This window comes from Capra hircus, chromosome 14, assembly GCF_001704415.2.
Source record: "Capra hircus breed San Clemente chromosome 14, ASM170441v1, whole genome shotgun sequence".
Lineage (NCBI taxonomy): Eukaryota > Metazoa > Chordata > Mammalia > Artiodactyla > Bovidae > Capra > Capra hircus.
Window position 1 is genome coordinate 21,204,377 of NC_030821.1, and position 19,634 is coordinate 21,224,010.

Genomic DNA, 19,634 nt, shown 5'->3' on the forward strand with positions numbered 1-19,634 from the left:
TAAGAAGAGGTGGCAAGAATACACAGAAGAACTATACAAAAAAGATCTTCACGACCCAGATAATCATGATGGTGTGATCACTCACCTAGAGCCAGACATCCTGGAATGTGAAGTCAAGTGAGCCTTAGAAAGCATCACTATGAACAAAGCTAGTGGAGGTGATAGAATTCCATTGGAGCTATTTCAAATCCTGAAACATGATGCCGTGAAAGTGCTGCACTCAATATGCCAGCAAATGTGGAAAGCTCAGCAGTGGCCACAGGACTGGAAAAAGTCAGTTTTCATTCCAATGCCCAAGAAAGGCAATGCCAAGAATGCTCAAACTACCACACAATTGCACTCATCTCACATGCTAGTAAAGTAATGCTCAAAATTCTCCAAGCTAGGCTTCAGCAATATGTGAACCGTGAACTTCCAGATGTTCAAGCTGGTTTTAGAAAATCAGAGGAACCAGAGATCAAATTGCCAACATCTGCTGGATCATCGAAAAAGCAAGGGAGTTCCAGAAAAACATCTATTTCTGCTTTATTGACTATGCCAAAGCCTTTGACTGTGTGGATCACAATAAACTGTGGAAAATTCTGAAAGAGATGGGAATACCGGACCACCTGACCTGCCTCTGGAGAAACCTATATGCAGGTCAGGAAGCAACAGCTAGAACCGGACATGGAACAAGATTGGTTCCATATAGGAAAAGGAGTACGTCAAGGCTGTATATTGTCACCCTGCTTATTTAACTTCTATGCAGAGTACATCATGAGAAACGCTGGGCTGGAAGAAACACAAGCTGGAATCAAGATTGCCATGAGAAATATCAAGAACCTCAGATAAGCAGATGACACCACCCTTATGGCAGAAAGTGAAGAGGAACTAAAAAGCCTCTTGATGAAAGTGAAAGAGGAGAGTGAAAAAGTTGGCTTAAAGCTCAACATTCAGAAAACGAAGATCATGGCATCTGGTCCCCGTCACTTCATGGGAAATAGATGGGGAAACAGTGGAAACAGTGTCAGACTTTAGCTTTTGGGGCTCCAAAATCACTGCAGATGGTGATTGCAGCCATGAAATTAAAAGACACTTACTCCTTGGAAGGAAAGTTATGACCAACCTAGACAGTATATTGAAAAGCAGAGACATTACTTTGCCAACAAATGTCCGTCTATTCAAGGCTATGGTTTTTCCAGTGGTCACGTATGGATGTGAGAATTGGGCTGTGAAGAAAGCTGAGCGCTGGAGAATCGATGCTTTTGAACTGTGGTGTTGGAGAAGACTCTTGGGAGTCCCTTGAACTGCAAGGAGATCCAACCAGTCCATCCTAAAGGAGATCAGTCCTGGGTGTTCATTGGAAGGACTGATGCTGAAGCTGAAACTCCAATACTTTGGCCACCACATGCGAAGACTTGACTCATTGGAAAAGACCGTGATGCTGGGAGGGATTGGGGGCAGGAGGAGAAGGGGACGACAGAGGATGAGATAGTTAGATGGCATCACTGACTCGATGGACATGAGTTTGGGTGAACTCCGGGAGCTGGTGATGGACCGGGAGGACTGGCGTGCTGCGATTCACGGGGTAGCAAAGAGTCAAACATGACTGAGGGACTGAACTGAACTTAACTGAGCAACAACTAATAACTACATCTGATCAACAGATTAAACAAGGGATAGACACTATCCTGGGCAAACTGGACCATTAAGAAAACATTAGTTTCTGTTATAAATTTTTTTGGCATTTTAAATATTACAGTTACCAGGGACTGCTGCTGCTGCTAAGTTCTTCAGTCGTGTCTGACTCTGTGTGACCCCATAGACGGCAGCCCTCTAGGCTCCCTCGTCCCTGGGATTCTTCAGGCAAGAACACTGGAGTGGGTTGCCATTTCCTTCTCCAATGCATGAAAGTGAAAAGTGAAAGTGAAGTCACTCAGTCGTATCCAACTCTTAGCGACCCCATGGACTGCAGTCTACCAGGCTCCTCCGTCCATGGGATTTTCCAGGCAAGAGTACTGGAGTGGGGTGCCATTGCCTTCTCCTACTAGGGACTAGTTTGGGTTAAATATAACTATGCCTATTGTATGTCAGACACTATAGTAAAGCGTACTCAGATTTTGGGCTTTCCCTCGTGGTACAGTGGTAAAAAAAAAAAAAAAAAACCATCTGTCAATGCAGGAGATGCAAGATGCTGGTTCGATCCTTGGGTCAGGAAGATTCCCTGGAAATCTTCCTGGAAATTGCAACTCACTCCAGTATTCTTGCTGGGAGAATTCCATGACAGAGGAGCCTGGCAGGCTACAGTCCACTGGGTTGCAGAGTGAGACACAACTTAGCTTTCACTTGCACACACACGTACGCACGTACATACACACACACACACAGAGATTTTAGTCAGAGAAACAGAATATATACATACCGCTATATTAAACAATTGTGTATAGAGGCATAAATATTGGATAGAAAGTCAGGATACCTAGACTGAAAATTTGCCTTAAAATTCAATCTCTTCCTTTGATTGAATCCATAAACCTCTCAGGATGTTTGCTTACCCATAAAATGTAATGATACTTATTCTTCGTACGTTGGTATAAGAAGGTGGTAAAAAAATGTGAAAGCAGCTAACATAGTATCTATTCATCAAATAACAAATCTTGATAAAGGATTATCTGATTTTGTTGATTTTCTAGTTTAATGAAGGCAGCTAGAGTGGAAGACAGAGACTTCTTTAGAAAGAAAATATTTCTAAAAACGTTTATTGTAAAAAATTCTATTTTTTTTTACTATATTTCATGGCCAGTTTTGCCCCATTCGCACCTCCATCCATATTATTTTGAAGCAAATCTCAGATATCACACAATTTCATGTATAGGTATTTTAATATGTGTACATCATCACATTATCATTATTAACCAAATAAAGCAACAATGATTCTCCATTATTACCAGGTACCTCGTTACTGTCCAAATTGCCTGGTCTCTTATAAAAGTTTCCCACTCATTTTTAAAAGATGAATCCTTGCACTTGGTTGATGTTTTTAAAGTTTCATTTAAAGCATAGATTTAAAAAGCATAGTTTCATTTAAAGCCTCTTCATCTTCACCTCTTTTTGTTTTTTTCCTTGCAATTTATTTGCTGTTAAAAAAACCTTGGTTTTGGGGAATTCCTCGGTGGTCCAATGGTTTGGATTCCATGTTTCGACTACTGGGGACTGGGTTTGATTCCTGGTCTAGGAACTAGGATACTGCAAGTCTCTAGGTGTGGCAAACAAACAAACAAACAAACAAAATCTGGGTTTTGCCCTGGAAAATATTCTGTATTCTACAGAGTTCATTCCCATGGTGCAGTTTACTTGCAGAATAAATTTTATTCGATTCTAATACAAGTCTTATTTTAGTAAGTTTTGTCATTAACGTGCACATCTGTATGTCTTATATGGTAACTCATACATTGGGTCCACTTGGAATTTTCAAAGACTCCCGTGGCATTCCTACAATGTGCCTGAGGGGGATAGAAGCACCGTGCTTATGAGAGCACAGATTAGAACTGAGATACTTCGTTGTCAATTCTGGTCCCATCACTCACTAGTTGTCTGAAATACACCTCCCTTTGTAGGTTTCTAAAATGGGGTTAATATCTGAGTTGGTCATTGTTAGAATTAGGTTGGAGAAGGCAATGGCACCCCACTCCAGTACTCTTGCCTGGAGGAGCCTGGTAGGCTGCAGTCCATGGGGTCGCGAAGAGTCAGACACGACCGAGCGACTTCCCTTTCACTTTTCACTTTCATGCATTGGAGAAAGAAATGGCAACCCACTCCAGTGTTCTTGCCTGGAGAATCCCAGGGACGGGGGAGCCTGGTGGGCTGCTGTCTATGGGGTCGCACCGAGTCGGACACGACTGAAGTGACTTAGCAGAATTAGGTAAGTGAAGAGCTTAGCATGCTTTCTGACACACGGGATGGCTCTTAAGTGCTATTAATATTGTTTACAATGAGGAAAGTAAAATTTGGCCTTGAATTTAAAATGAAGTCGGGGAGATGAGACAGATACCAAAACCTAAGTAGGTATAAATAAATATAGTCAAGGGATACAAAAACCTAAACAGGTATAAATAAATATAGTCAAAGGGATCATGGAAACTGAGATACGGAACTTGTTGGAGAAATAGCTTTGAGAAGGGATTCACGCACTTTTATTGTATGTCTGCTATTCGGCATAATGCTCTCAGCCCACTTGTTCAGTCCTCACAACTACACTGTGAGGAGACACTTCTTACAAGGTCATGTGTGAGAAGACCGAGGCTCCAGGAGACCAGTCTTGCTCCAGGTCACCAGTTAGTAGGGGACCTTGGTAGAGTTTAATATGTTCCTCTGTTCTATTTCCCATAAATTGGTTGATGTATTTAGAAGGTGTTGTAAATTTAGCTTTGATTTTTTTTTTTGGTGGGGGGGGCAAACAACTTCTACATATAGTTGTATAATTTTTCTATCAGGAAGCACATAATGCCTGGTTGATTATCTTTTATGACGTTAGCAGCTGTTGCTATTTAACTGATATTTAATGCTTAGCTCTATTTGTTCATTAAGGGTTTTGTGTTTATTTCTGATCTCATAAAATTCACTTGTTTTTTCACTTCTGAAAGTGGTCAGAGTTGTAATTAAGATGAAGATGTAATTAAGAAAATATTTACATTAATTATGTCTATATGGCCCAACCTCCAATACTGTCCTTTATCACTTTAAAGATGTGATTGCTAGGAGGGAATAAAAATAGAAATAACTTTATAATGCTATAAATGAAAGATGATTAGAATATGATTTCCCCAGACCTGTTTAATATAAATGGCTCTATGGGTTTTATGGCATAATAATTAAGAAATAACTTCCTATATTGCTAGATGCACAAAAAAGTAATTAATAAGTTTATCTACACCAACCTCCTCTAATTTTTCATTACTTCTTGGCTTCAAATCCTAATAATTAAACTGTTCTAATCTCTAGCTTATTTTCTAGGAACAAACAATATATTCTTTCTCTGATGCCGTGCTCTTTTGTTATCACTAATATAATACTGTTATTTTGATTTAAAATGACAGTATGGTCCTACAGTCATAGATAAGCACTTTGAGTTATTTTTCCAATAATGCTGATTAACTTTTGATGAACCAGTCATATCCTTCCACCTAGTTCCTGGTCAAGAAATAACATGTTGTCATCTGACAACTGGCAAAGATTAACAGTCAGCTGTGGCCACTGCACTGACTGACTCACCCAGGGATTTAAACCACGACCTTGGCCTCATTATCATGCTGTTATAATCTACTGAGCAACATAGCCAGAAAAATAAATTCTGAAGACAGGAAGTAAAAAATTCTATTTGTGTCTCCATGCCTAAATCACCGCACATCTGTGTCCTTTCAGTAATTCTATTAGCAGGTGTTTTGGATATGCATGAAGAAGTGAAGGCAGGATATTCTGAAAATCAAAGCTGATCATGTCAGTTCTCTGACTAAAGAAACCTCCACTGCCTAGCTAATGACTATAGGATAAGTTCAAATTCTTCAGCAGAGCACATAAGGTTAGAGCATAATGTGCCACTGCCTATTTCCCCACTTTATCTCTTGCTGCAACTTCCTGCCTCATTCTCCAGCAACAGTGATTTTTCTCATTATTTTGTGACCGCTCATGTAATTGTGCATATATTTATCAAGAGTTTGTAATATATGAGACAGTCTGATAGGCCTTGGGGAAACTGGAGTGAAAGGCATATTCCTTGCCCTGAAGAATTCATGGCCTAGTTGAGGAGCCAGACAGGGAGATTAATGGGTCCAGCACTGTGTGACAAGTGCTATCTGTGAGTAAGGTAGTACAGTGCTAGAGAGCCTGGGGCAAACAGGAGGAAGCACACAAAAGGAAGGGATGAGCACATGGTGGAGAAGACAAGTTACTGACAGAGAAGAAGGTTATGGCAGACGGAGCAGAAAGGGTGGTTCAAGTTGAGGGAATATAAAAGAAAGTCCTAAAGATGAGAAACTTTATATATTCAATAAAGTACAAGTCAGTTGTCACGGCTAAAGACGGGTGTGTGTTGGTAGGCTGAGTTGCAGATAAGGCTACAGAGGTAGGCAGTAGTGGAATCCTAAAGGAAGCTCGGACAAAGAGTTTAGATCTTATTTCTTTCCGCCTATGTTTCCTCCTTTCGAAGCTGCTTTTTCCTTTTCTTGGACTTCCCACGTGACCCAGGGGTGAAGAATCCACCAGCCAATGGAGAAGACACGAGAGACATGGGTTTGATCCCTGGGTCGGGAAGATTCCCTTGAGTAGGAAATGGATAACCCCAAATCAGTATTCTTGTCTGGAGAATTCTGTGGACAGAGAAGGCTGGTGTGCCACAGTTCGTGTGCTCATAAAAAAGTCAGACATGGCTGAGCATGCATGCAATTTCCTTTTTGCCCAGCCAACTTAAACAAATCATGACAAGATTCTCTCCCCAGAAATTAACGAGTATTTATTTGTTGGAATACCTACTACATGTGATGTACTGTTCTAGGTCCATACGATACATTAGTAAAAATCCTACTTTGTTCATGTGCTTAAATATTCCTGTGCAGGAAGTTAAAGATTAATGATAAACATAAAAAGCTGGGATATTATTCAACTTGGAGTAAAATTTGGAGAGTGGTAAGTGTCATGGAAAAATCAGGGTAAGGTAAAGGAGACTAGAGTGACTAGGGAGCAGGTGAAGCAGGCTGGAGTATTAAACAGGATGGATATCTAAGTAGAAATGCACAGAAGGGGAGTGGGCCATGTGAATATCGGGGTGAACAGTATTTTGGGCAGAAGGAACAGCTAGAGGAAAGCCTACAAGAGACTAGTAGGTGAGGTCAGAGAAGTTCTGTGGGACTTGCAGGCCATTTAAAGGGTTTAATTCTGAGTCAAGTAGGGAGCCACCACAGGATTTTGACCAGTAGAGTGATATGGTTTGACTAATATTTTAGGAGGCTTTGTCTTTATGCTGTGTTGAGAAGACTGAAAGCCACAAGGACAGAAGCAGGGAGATCTGTTAGGAGAAACTGAGGGCTGCAATGATTCTAAGCATTGTGAGGCAGCCAGATCTGTTAGCAGAGTACTGAGTCTTCAGTAAATTTTACTGATTGTTACAGTTTTGATTTTAGTTTAGATATGCCTCCTATAACTTATTTAGTAGATTGCAAGTAATTAGCCCTTGCTGTTTAGTCACTAAGTTGTGTCCGACTTAAGTGAACCAGAATTCGCCAGGCTCCTCTGGCAGTGGGATTTTTCAGGCAAGAATATTGGAGCGGGTTGCCATTTCCTTCTCCAGGGGATCTTTCTTACCCAGCGATCAAACTCATGTCTCCTGCGCTGGCAGGCAGGTTCTTAACCACGGAGCCACCATGCAAGGCCTAAGTAGCCCTTCAGTTCAGTTCAGTTCAATCCAGTCGCTCAGCCGTGTCCGACTCTCTGTGACCCCATGAATCGCAGCACGCCAGGCTGCCCTGTCCATCACCAACTCCCAGAGTTCACTCAGACTCACGTCCATCGAGTCCGTGATGCCATCCAGCCATCTCATCCTTGGTCGTCCCCTTCTCCTCCTGCCCCCAATTCCTCCCAGCATCAGAGTCTTTTCCAATGAGTCAACTCTTTGTATGAGGTGGCCAAAGTACTGGAGTTTCAGCTTTAGCATCATTCCTTCCAAAGAAATCCCAGGGCTGATCTTACCCTTATGCAAAAATCAAAGTCCACAGGTTTACAGGCACAAGTTCACAAACTTATGCTCCCATAGGAACTGAAGAAAGGATCTGCATTTCTGAGTTAGTTTGTGGCCTGTCAGAGAACTCAATGAAGGATGAAGATGAAGATAGAGAGTTACTCCTAAAGGTAAGTAAGAACAATTCACTTGCAACTCAATTTCGAATGTGTTCATATATTTGAGGGACATGCTTAAGTAAAACATAATGCCTTACAAGATATAATGAGATGTGATAAACATTTTAGGTTAAATACTAAACCAGAACAAACAAAACAAAACAGAGATCAAAAGACAGATCTTTGGAAGGTGTTTTAGTTTTCAGCATACCAATCTTACTTTAAATTGGGTCTACTACTTTGAAAAGTAGCCCATTTCAAATTCTTTGGGATTCTGTATGTTATATAATTACTGTGATAAATTTTTATTTTGAAAAGGTATATGAATCAGAGTAGAAGATGATTTTAAGATACCTCCACTGCTAAGCATTCCCTTTAATAGGAAAAACACATGTAGTTGTTTGTAGTAAAGAAATGTAAAAAGGAAACACACTTCTGCTTTATCCAGTCCTATAAGAAGTCAGGTGTCCCAGTGATACCAGCTTATGCACATTGAGTTTTATATGCTGGCATTATCTCTAGGCAGGTGAGAGGTAGGAGGGGTTCTGGGAGACACAGCTGCAGGCACTCAGCATACTTTGTGACTGGTAGAAAACAGTGCTTGGCCCAGGGTGTGACTCTGCTATAAAATAAGCCAAAATTGTTCAGTTTGGACAACCTCTTTTAAGTTCACATTTTATGTACTCAAAATAACTAAGCCTTTTAGCCTCCAGGTAGTCTGTTTCTACTTGGGTTGATAGCTGACTGGGGAATGGAGATGGTGGTGCTTCAAATCTGGCTCAGAAATAGGTGAATAAGGTAGAGTGTTCCACCCATCCTTTTTGTTTTTAGCTCTAATCTCCTTTCTTTTAAAGGAGCATTTAGTGTATTTTAGTGGCAGTAAAGTAAAGATCATAGATATGTGTATTTACTGTTACCTGTCATTGCATATTAGTGGAAAGGAGAGTGTGGATGTTATTTAAAAACTCACTATCCCAATTTTAGGTAAAAGAATCAGTCTCACTAGACGTGTTCTTTTTGTTTTCCACTTCACAGTTTCTCCTCCATTATCTCTTATTGTAATGCACTTAGTATAGTTTCCAATCTTTGCTATGTTTTAGTCACTTAGGAATTTTCAAAATATACTCTTGACCAGAGTCCTTATGCCAGAGACTGATTCATTTGATCTAGGGTTAGACTCAGGTGATATTTTTAAAAAAGTGCAGCTAGGGTTTAAAATTGCCATGGTTTCAAATAGGAGTAAAAGTATGTAGGTTCTAGTTGCAGTGCTGCCACTTACTAGCTGGCTGACCTTAGTCCTCTAGTTCCCATAAAATGATGAGGCTGGATTAGAGATATATAATAATCCCCTAATTCTACAACAAAATCACATAAATCTGGATTCATATGATCTCATTAAACTAACTCCAACGAGATGAAAACTGAATTACTTGGGGATGTGAGAGCTTGATTTGAAGCAGGTGAGTAATATAAATAAATGAGTAAATAAATAAATAAAAGCACTTAAATAAACTTTTCCCTGACAAGGGGTGGGAGAAAAGAAACAGAAGACATTTATGCTTAGAAATCACAAGAGACTTCCAAGGCAGCTTTGTGTATCCCCCAGGTCTCTTTAATTGGGAGCTAGTCAGATGCTACCCGGGGAACGGGGACTGGGAGGAGGAGACAGTTTGCTACACACCAAGAAGACAAATATAATACAAGTCCCCAAGGTTTTACACTACTCATCAGACGATAATCTGGCCTGGTACTAAACAGAGCTAGCGTGGAAGGCGGGGTAGGGGTGTGTACGTATACGTAGATACACACACGTACACGCACCCCACCTCAGTCATTCACTGCGCTTGCCAAGAGCAGGCAGAAGGGGTGATCCCTGGCAACGAGTCCCCCTGGCCTCAACTCTACCCCTCTCCACTAGCTCCCAGTCCCGCCCCACTCCACCCCACCCAGAGGGTTGTCAGGGAGGGGCTCAGCCCTACCCAAAACACAGGGCAGCGGCGGCCACTGCCATTCTCCAGGAGCTGGTTTTCTGTTCATTCTCAACCTGTTTCATCTTACCCGTCCCTGTGCTTGGAAAACCAGACTCTCCCACTAACCCCATCCCCTGGCTTCCCTGCCACTACTCTCCAGATAAGGCCCGCCAAAGAGGGCCAAATAGAACGAAGCCCTTGGCCCAAGCACCGGCTGATCCTCATTCTCCCACTGATCCTTAGTCCTTTGCCTTCACATTTATAGCCTCCGGTCTCCTCATCCGCACACCTTTCCCAGACAAACCCTAACTCTCCAATGTCACCTCCCACTTCTCCAGCCTCTCCTGCGCCCTCAGTCAATACCTCTCCGAGCTTTCTTCGCCATGAGGATCCCCCGGGGAACCAACCCCCCCTACCCCGCCCCAACACAAGTCTCCCTCCGTCCAGGACTCCGCCCTTGCCAGCTCAAGAGCCCCTCCAAGCGCTCACACTTTTCCCCCTCCAGCCTGACACCTTGCGCGCCGCCCGCCCCATTCCGGGTTCAAAACCCCTGCGAGCCCTCATTCCCGGATCTCACTCAGTCTCCGGACCCGACACGCCCGCCGCCGGTCCCTGCGCTCCTGGTTCTCTGCCTTTCTAGCTGACCCATAGGGCTCTCCATCCACCTCGATTCTTAACTCTGCCCTCTCTACCGACGCCGGCTATCAAGCTCCCCTCTCCACACCCCCGCCCTCGAAACTCCCGCTCTTCTCCTCCCAGCTCACTCTCTTCCCTTGCTTCCCTCCCTCCCACCCTCCCCAACCTCTCCCCGCCCGGCCCCAGTCCACTGATCGCCTTCGGGAGGGTGGGCGCCGCCCGCCGGGCATCCGCGGTGCTCCGGCCTCCACGGCCAGGAGGTGACGCGGCCCCCGCGGGAGGAGCCGGGGAGGCGGAGGGGCGGAGGAGGCGCGGGCGGCGGCACCGAGCGGCGGCGGCAGCAGCAGCGGCGGCGTAGGGAGCGGGCCCTCCGCACCCACTCCACGGACCACAGGGGCGGTGGCAGCTTGAGGGACTCCAGACGGGCGCGTTGATGTGGAAGGACCCGCGCCCGACCCTGCTGCGCGTCGGCGGTCGCTGGGATCCGGGCGCTGGCAGCCGCGAAGCCCCGGCCTCGGGACTGTCCGCCACTAGCCCTTGTCATCCCTACTCCGCTTTCGCTTCCCCGCTCTAGCCCGGAGGGGTGGTCTTCAAGGCTACCCGCCCCCCCACCCCCGGCCCTCTCCTCTTCGTTTCTGGAGGGGGGTCCTCCCTCCGCGGAGCCGGGAGCCCAGTGACGCGTCGGCCGGTGGGACGGCTCGGCAGCTTCTCTGGGAAATTTGCCCCTGCTTCCTCACTCTCCTCTGCGATCCCGCCTCGGCGCCCCTCTCGGCTCGCGGGACGCTGCCTCCCCGGCACTCGGAGCGAGTTCCCGGGACTCCCCCCAGGGGGCTGGGTCGCAGCCACCCGTCTCCGCTCCCGAGCGGCGCGCGCGGGGCCCCCGCCTCCGCCGCGGCCGAACACCCTCGCGCCCCGGGCCGGCGCGCCGCCCTCCCGCCCGCTCCTTCCAGTCACCCCACCCTTATCGCCGTCCCCGCCACCTTACTCCACCACCCTCCCCGCGCCCTCCGCGGCCGGGCCCGGCCTCCCGCTCCTCTTCTTGCTCCAACAGCTCACTTGCCAGCCCTTCGCCCCCCGGGGAAAAAGAAACATTTCTCGGAGCGCACTCGTCAGCCCTGCCTTCCCCCCACCCCGCCGCGCTCGCCCTCCCCTCCCCTTCCCTCCCCGCTTTTCCATCTTGGGGGAGGGGGGCCGTCGCCTGGGATTGAAGGCCATTGATTTGTATGTGTTTGTCCCGGCGCCGGAGGCTGCCCCAGCCGCCCGCGCGGGTGCCGCCGCCGCCGCTGCCGCCGGTGGAGTTGCCTCCCGGCTTCCCTAGGGTGGTTGGACTCCACCAAACATGTCGGCTCCTGTCGGGCCGCGGGGCCGCCCGGCTCCCACCCCGGCGGCCTCTCAGCCGCCTCTGCAGCCCGAGATGCCCGACCTCAGCCACCTCACGGAGGAGGAGAGGAAAATCATCCTGGCCGTCATGGATCGGCAGAAGAAAGAAGAGGAGAAGGAGCAGTCGGTGCTGAAGTAAGGACCTGACTCCATCTTCCCGCCTCCCTCCCTCCCTGCCCTCCGTCGTCCCCCCCACCTCGGTCGCTGCCCTGCGGCCGCCGGCGCGCCCGGGGATCGCCGCCCTTCCTTCCCGCCGGCGGCGCCTGGGCCACGAGGGTTGCGACCGCCGCCGGCCGCCGGGGCTAGCTTGCTGGGGCTGTCAGAGCGCAGGGGTGTGTGTGTCGGGGAGGGAGAGCGCCGAGGCCGGCCGCGGCGAGCCTGTGGGCGTTGTACTTTTCCCCCGGCGTCCTTCCGGCTTGCCCCGCCGGGCCAGTTCGGCTGCGGGCCCCGGCGGGGCTCGGGGCTGAACGCTCTCTCCGCGCGTCCCTGGTCGCTTCCCGCCGCCCCCGCGCGGAGGCAGTGACTGGGGCGAGGAATCCAATATGGCCGTGCACAGGTGCTCCCCGGGCCGGGACCCGGGCGGAGGCGCGCCGGCCGGGGAGGAGGGCGCCGCCGGGGGGCCCGTGGGCCCCGCCTCCGCGGGGCGCTTCTGCCCCGCCAGCCTCTCCCACTGCGGGAAGAGCGGCGCTGCCCACTGTCGCCCCGGGCAGGAGGGCGGCCGTGCGGGCGAGGGGGGCCTGTAATAAACGCTGTCGTGTCTCGGGTGGGTGTGCGGTCGCCGCCATCTTCCAGCCCCTCCCCCTCGGCGGGTGTGTAACACCCTGCACTCTGCCGCTCTTCCTATTTGCAACTAGTAAATCTGCTTAATCTCGAAGAGGCTCCGAAGGGACTCCAGTTTCTCCCGTTACTGCAGCGTGGGATGCTCCCTACCTTGTGAAGTTCTGTTCCTTGTGCTCGTAGTCCAGGCAGCGGGATCTTGCGGAGGGTGGGACAGTGAAAGCAGCACCCAGGCACCCAGCATAGTTTAGTGACGGTGTAACTTCAGCACCAGGGAACTGTCCGGAGAGAGAAAGATCTGTAGGCGTTTGAGATTCCTTTTCTTGTCAGTCTAACAAAGAGATGTGTTTCAGCAGGTTTGCTTTTAAATGTTTTACGGTTCTTTGACTTCTCGGTTACTACGTGAAGGAGATTGTGCACAGCATGTGTAACCTTTTTTTAAAAATGTTTTTTCAGCTCAATTCTTTCATTTTTTGAGAAATGCATTATTTAAGATCAATTTGTACAGTTTATATACCAAATATGCGACAGTTCTTTCGTGTCGCCTATTTCTAAATTATGCTTTCCCCATATTCTCCACAGAAACACATAGCTGAAAGTGTAGAGTTCCTCTGGGACGGAACTAACACACTGACCTCTAATCATGTAAATTCCAAAAAACAGGTTGTTGAATTCAGTATTCATTAGCACTTAACAAAGAAACAATTCTCTCTACACATATATTTACATATTTTAATGAAAAATACTACTTTAAATTATATAACAAACTTATCAAATATCTTTACATGTCCAAGAAAAATACTAGTTCTCAAAAAATACTGAAGGACTAAGAGCAAATGTGCTTCTAACATACAAACTGAAATAAAGAATTGCTTCTTCAAAACTAATTTCTGGATTTGAATAGTTGTTTGGCAATGTGATTTACTAGTAGGCTTGGGAAATGAAAAAATAGAGATTTAAGTAGCTTATTTCAACTAGTAAAAAATAAAACAATTATTTTAAAGAGCTTTTTGAGCATACTTCTAACTTTTCTTAACTTTACTAACAATGTCAAGCTTTTGATGACTTAGAGTTTGATATTTGGATATATGAATCTGTATTTTCTTATAATTGTTATAAGTATTGCCAAAATGATGCTCAAATTAAATGTGGTTTTATTTGTTTGACTCATATTTAAATGTAGGAAGTGTTTTTATTTTTTTATGGCATGCAGAATTATGGTATTTATTGGCTAGTTCACTGTAGTTCCAAATCTATTTATTTTTCCAATATATAGCAACTTAAATGCACCTTTGAGTACTAAATTAAAAATTATTTAAGGTGAACTATATGTTACATTAGGAGAATGTGAAAGGGTTTTTCCAGATAGGTATGTGTGAGTATTTTACTTTCCTGTGTAAACCTACATACTGTGCAAATGCATATAAAGTTTGTGCATTCATATTTGCATAGTTTAGGTAGAAACAAGCATTCTCTAAGAACATAGTCATATAGTCTATGGAATTATATTGATGAAAAATCTGTTTGTGTTTATGTAAAATATCTATTTGCATCTTTACCTAACTCAGACTTGGAAGGAGTCATACCTCAAAATGATATACATGGTTTCAGAATTAGTTTTGTATCCACTTTAACAAGAAACTATTTGGAGGTTAAATTATAATATATTTGAAACTTTAATTTTTAATGTTCTTTAAAAATACTTTTGCAGAAACCAACATAATATTGTAAAGCAATTACCCTTCTATTAAAAGTAAATAAAAACTACTTTTGGCTTTCATAATAAAATAAGATTAGACAAGGAAGATTAGGAAAAGAATAGACTTTATAATAGAATGATAAAAATGAGACAGATTGTTTTGAGGATATTGACAATTTACTAATATTTTCAATATTGGCTATTAGGTTACAAATGCTATTTATAAGAAAAAATAGTACTAATATTCTTCAATGATTGCTATTTGCCATTAAATTTTAGGGGCCATTTGCTTGGTCATGACTATACTTTGTTTCTCTTTAGTGATGTCTGTTTAATTGCATGTTAGCATTTATTCTGAGAGAAGGTCATGGGCAGAGAGAAATAAACTGAAATTCAAACTAATGTCTGCTGCCTTTTAACAGCTATGCTAAAAAATGATTTTGCTGTGTGAAAAATTGAAACCATTGGATGAAAATATTTTTGCATGATCTGTGAGTTTAAATATTCATATTAAGTATTCATACAGAGCAGAATGTGGATATCCAAGGGCATAAGATGATGTACTAGATTACAAGAAGAAAATAATTAAAACTTTTATTTACATTTTTGTCTGTGTTTGAAAAAGACAGAAATTAAGTTTTATTGATACTTAATATATAGATTGACAATGCGAAGATGCATGTAAGTAAATATACATATTTTAAGAAGTTAGTGCCTGACATATTTTTAGTGAGAAAGGTGAGCGATCAAAACTGATTGAGACCATTGCAGTAAATTCTCTTCTAAGGAGTGTGGATAATTAAAAACTATTTATATTTAATCATTAGCAGTTTGTTCACGGCCTAGCTGGATATTCACATATTCTGGAAGTCTTTGGTCATCATCAGATGTTACAGTTTTACATATGAGTGAGATATTAGGTCTTTGGAAGCATTTTTATATCCAATAGATCCTTCAATGGATCAACAATTACTTTTTTTAAATCCTTGCATGAATGCCTTTAACAGTTTTAGTTTGGATAACTCAGTGTATCAGTAAAATCTATAATATTCTTTTACTGATTAAAGTTTTTAAGCCTTGTCCTTTAAGACTGTAAACTTCTTGAGGGCAGGAATAAGAATGTACTCTTCTTTGGAGTCTCTGTTTTGTAGTATCCTTAACACCTGCACATGGTACGTATCTAGTAAGCAATGTTGATTTAACTTCGAGTAATGTTCATTAACAAGAAGCTTACCAAACTTACTGAAAAAATGAAATTTTTTGGACAAAGTGCGTAATTTATTTAAAGTTTATATTTTCCAGTGAGTTTTGTTCTTGTTACTATTTTTTGTTTGTTTTGTGTGTGGTGTGAAAAAAATGTAAAGTAAACCCACTGAAATCAATAGAAAAATATTTTCAGTAAATATTTATTGAGCTTTCTGCTATCCTTGTATCATAGTCTTTTAGATGAGATGTTTTTGGAACAAATTAGAAATTATGTGTTTCTTGCCATGTAAATTATCTTTTCAGCCACAGTTTAGATTTTCTGTTAATGTCAAAGGGATAATTTGCTCTCCTAATAAAAGAAAATGATAAATAAAAATTTGCATGATAGATCAAGGTAATGATTTAGATTACATTTAAAACATAGGTAAGAAGTTTTATATTTTTTAATATTTCAATTTTAAAGTACTTTCCAAAGTCAGTTTATAAACTTCTTTACTTAATAGGTAATATATACATATGATACAAAATTTTTAGCTACCTATTTTCCCTTTCCAGAGGCAACTCCTGTTGCCAGCTTATTTTATACTCTTTCAGAAATATTCTTTGCTCTAGAGTAGATACGTGTGTATATCAAATACTGTGTATATATATGTGTGTACACATGTGTGGACTTATATGTGCAAAGATAAAAGGTACAAATATGTCCTGCAGTTTAATGTTAGGAGATCAATTCCACACCCATGAATATATAACTCCCTAATTCATTTTAGGGATATGTTAGGGATATTAAGCTCAGATAAGCAGATGACAGCACCCTTATGGCAGAGAGTGAAGAGGAACTAGAAAGTTTCTTGATGAAAGTGAAAGAGGAGAGTGAAAAAGTTGGCTTAAAGCTCAACATTCAGAAAACGAAGATCATGGCATCTGGTCCCCTCACTTCATGGGAAATAGATGGGGAAACAGTGGAAACAGTGTCAGACTTTATTTTTTGGGGCTTCAGAATCACTGCAGATGGTGATTGCAGCCATGAAATTAAAAGACGCTTACTCCTTGGAAAGAAAGTTATGACCAACCTAGATAGCATATTGAAAAGCAGAGACATTACTTTGCCAACAAAGGTCCGTCTAGTCAAGGCTATGGTTTTTCCAGTAGTCATGTATGGATGTGAGAGTTGGACTGTGAAGAAGGCTGAGCACCAAAGTATTGATGCTTTTGAACTGTGGTGTTGGAGAAGACTCTTGAGAGAGTCCCTTGAACTGCAAGGAGATCCAACCAGTCCATCCTAAAGGAGATCAGTCCTGGGTGTTCATTGGAAGGACTGACGCTAAAGCTGAAACTCCAATACTTTGGCCACCTGATGCGAAGAGTTGACTCATCGGAAAAGACCCTGGTGCTGGGAGGGATTGGGGGCAGGAGAAGGGGACGACAGAGGATGAGATGTCTTGATGGCATCACCGACTCAATGGACCTGAGTTTGAGTGAACTTCGGGAGTTGCTGATGGACAGGGAAGCCTGGCGTGCTGCAATTCATGGGGTCGCAAAGAGTCGGACATGACTGAGTGACTGAACTGAATTCATTTTAATGGCTGTATGTGTGCCTGTGCGTACATGCTAAGTCGCTTCAGTCATGTCCCACTCTTTGCAACCCTATAGACTGTAGTCCGCCAGGCCCCTCTATCCATGGGATTCTCCAGGCAAGAATAGTGGAGTGGGTTGCCATGTCCTCCCTTCTCCAGGGGATCTTTCCAACCAAGGGATCAAACCCGAGTCTCTTATATCTCTTGCAATTGTACATATATCATTTTCCATATGCATGAATTTGTCTCTTGAATAAATTCCTAGAAATGAGATTCTTTGATCAAAAGGTCATAAAGTATAACCTTTATATTTTTATAATGTATAAAATAAAAAAATTTACATTTTAATATTGTCACATTTACTTTCATAAAGGAAGTATGCGTAAGTGACATATGCTAGGAAGATTTTCATATATCCTTGCTAACTCAGTATGTGGTAGTCTTTGCCAATAGTTTTGGTGGAAAATATGCCATTCTAAAATTTAATTGCAGTTTTCTTACTATCAGTGAGGTTGAGAGCCATTTACATTTGTTTAGAGCCTTTTGTATTTCTTTTTCTGTTGGTCATTTTCAGTGATTTGTGGAAGCTGTTTATTTGTCATTTGTTTTATGACCTTGTTTATGCCGTTTTTTTTTACTAGTCAAGATTTTTTAAAATGTATTTAAATTTATTATTATTATGATTGCCTTTGGGTTTTATGATATGCTTAGAATGATCTTCCTCTTTCTAATATTTAAAATACCATATTTTTTCTTACAGCTAAATGAGATTTTAAGTGTGGCATGTCATCTAATTATGTAATTTAATCATGAAGAGTTAAATAAAAATCATTATTGTACATGCAGTAACCATGGTCATTGCCAAAAATTGAAACTCCATGGTTTCTAAGGATTCAAAATGCATTTTAAAACATTGCCATTTTATGAGAAAATACCTAATAAACTTTTCATATATATTCTATATTTTAAAGTAATTAGGACAATTAAATAGTATCTTCTTGTTGATAATATATATTGATAAAATTGATTGTACAGTATGATGAAGAGAGAGGTAGTGGAGGGAAGTGTGATAGGCCAGATGAATTTTGACTTGAAATCTTACTTTACTAACTAATAACTGTAAGGTCTTGCTTACGTTAATAGGCTCTCTGAGGCCATGTTTCCTCATCTGTATTATCTGAGTAATAACACCTGTCCTGAAGGATTGTTGTAATCAATATATACCAGGTGTCCTGGCACAAGTAGGTATGCAATAAATCATTGCTACTAACTGACTATAGATAGGGGTCTCTAACCCTTAATTCTGGGAGAAGGTAATGGCACCCCACTCCAGTACTCTTGCCTAGAAAATCCCATGGGCGGAGGAGCCTGGTAGGCTGCAGTCCATGGGGTCGCCAACTGAGCGACTTCCTTTTCACTTTTCACTTTCATGCATTGGAGAAGGAAATGGCAACCCACTCCAGTGTTTTTGCCTGGAGAGTCCCAGGGACGGGAGAGCCTGGTGGGCTGCCGTCTATGGGGTCGCACAGAGTCGGACACGACTGAAGCGACTTAGCTTAGCTTAAACCTTAATTCTGTAGCACTCTTGGATGAAATCTGTCCCCCTGCCCTTTCTTTTGAGAGATTCTTTTTGCTGCCTACTCGGAAGTCAAAATATGCCTGGAGGACTTTTAGGTGACTTCATTCTTTGTCAAGGGCTTCCCTGGTAGCTCAGTTGGTAAAGAATCTGCCTGCAGTGCTGGAGACCTTGGTTTGATTTCTGGGTTGGGAAGATCCCTTGGAGAAGGGATAGGCAACCCATTGCGGTATTCATGGGCTTCCCTGGTGGCTCAGATGGTAAAGAATCTGCCTGCAGGGTTCGATCCCTGGTTGGGAAGATCCCCTGGAGGAAGGCATGGCAACCCACTCCAGTATTCTTGCCTGGAGAATCCCCATGAGCAGAGAACCCTGGTGGGATATAGTCCATGGGGTCCAAAGAGTTGGACATGACTGAGAGACTTAGTACACACATTCTTTGTCTAGCAAGCTAGGGACAAGGAGAGGGAAGGTGAATTGGAAGCAGTTTCCCTAGCAGAAAGCATTATTAAAGAGCCTGATAACTAAGGTGATGGTGGTGTTCAGTCACTCAGTTGTGTCTGACTATCTGAGACCCAATGGACCACAGCACACCAGGCTTCCCTATCCTTCACCATCTCCCGGAGTTTGCTCAAACTCATGTCCATCGAGTCAATGATGCCATCCAACCATCTCATCCTCTATTGTCCCCTTCTCCTCCTGCCTTCAATCTTTTCCAGCATCAAGGTATTTTCTAATGAGTTGGCTCTTCACTTCAGGTGGCCACAGTATTGGAGCTTCAACTTCAGCATCAGTCTTTCCAATGAATATTCAGGATTGCTTTCCTTTAGGATGGACTGGTTTGATCTTGCAGTCCAAGGGACTCTCAAGAGTCTTCACCAACACCACAGTTCAAAAGCATCAGTTCTTCAGTGCTCAGTATTCTTTATGGTCCAACTCTCACATTCA

General features: G+C 43.4%; 1 protein-coding gene across 1 annotated transcript in view; it reads left to right on the forward strand.

Annotated features, from left to right (window-relative positions):
• Positions 11,461–19,634, forward strand: part of RIMS2 (regulating synaptic membrane exocytosis 2) — a 601,915-nt gene continuing 593,741 nt past the window's right edge. The window contains exon 1 of the mRNA XM_018058085.1: positions 11,461–11,987. Within this exon, the coding sequence (XP_017913574.1) occupies positions 11,812–11,987 (176 nt within the window). The 5' untranslated portion in view covers positions 11,461–11,811. The remainder of the gene's footprint in view (positions 11,988–19,634) is intronic.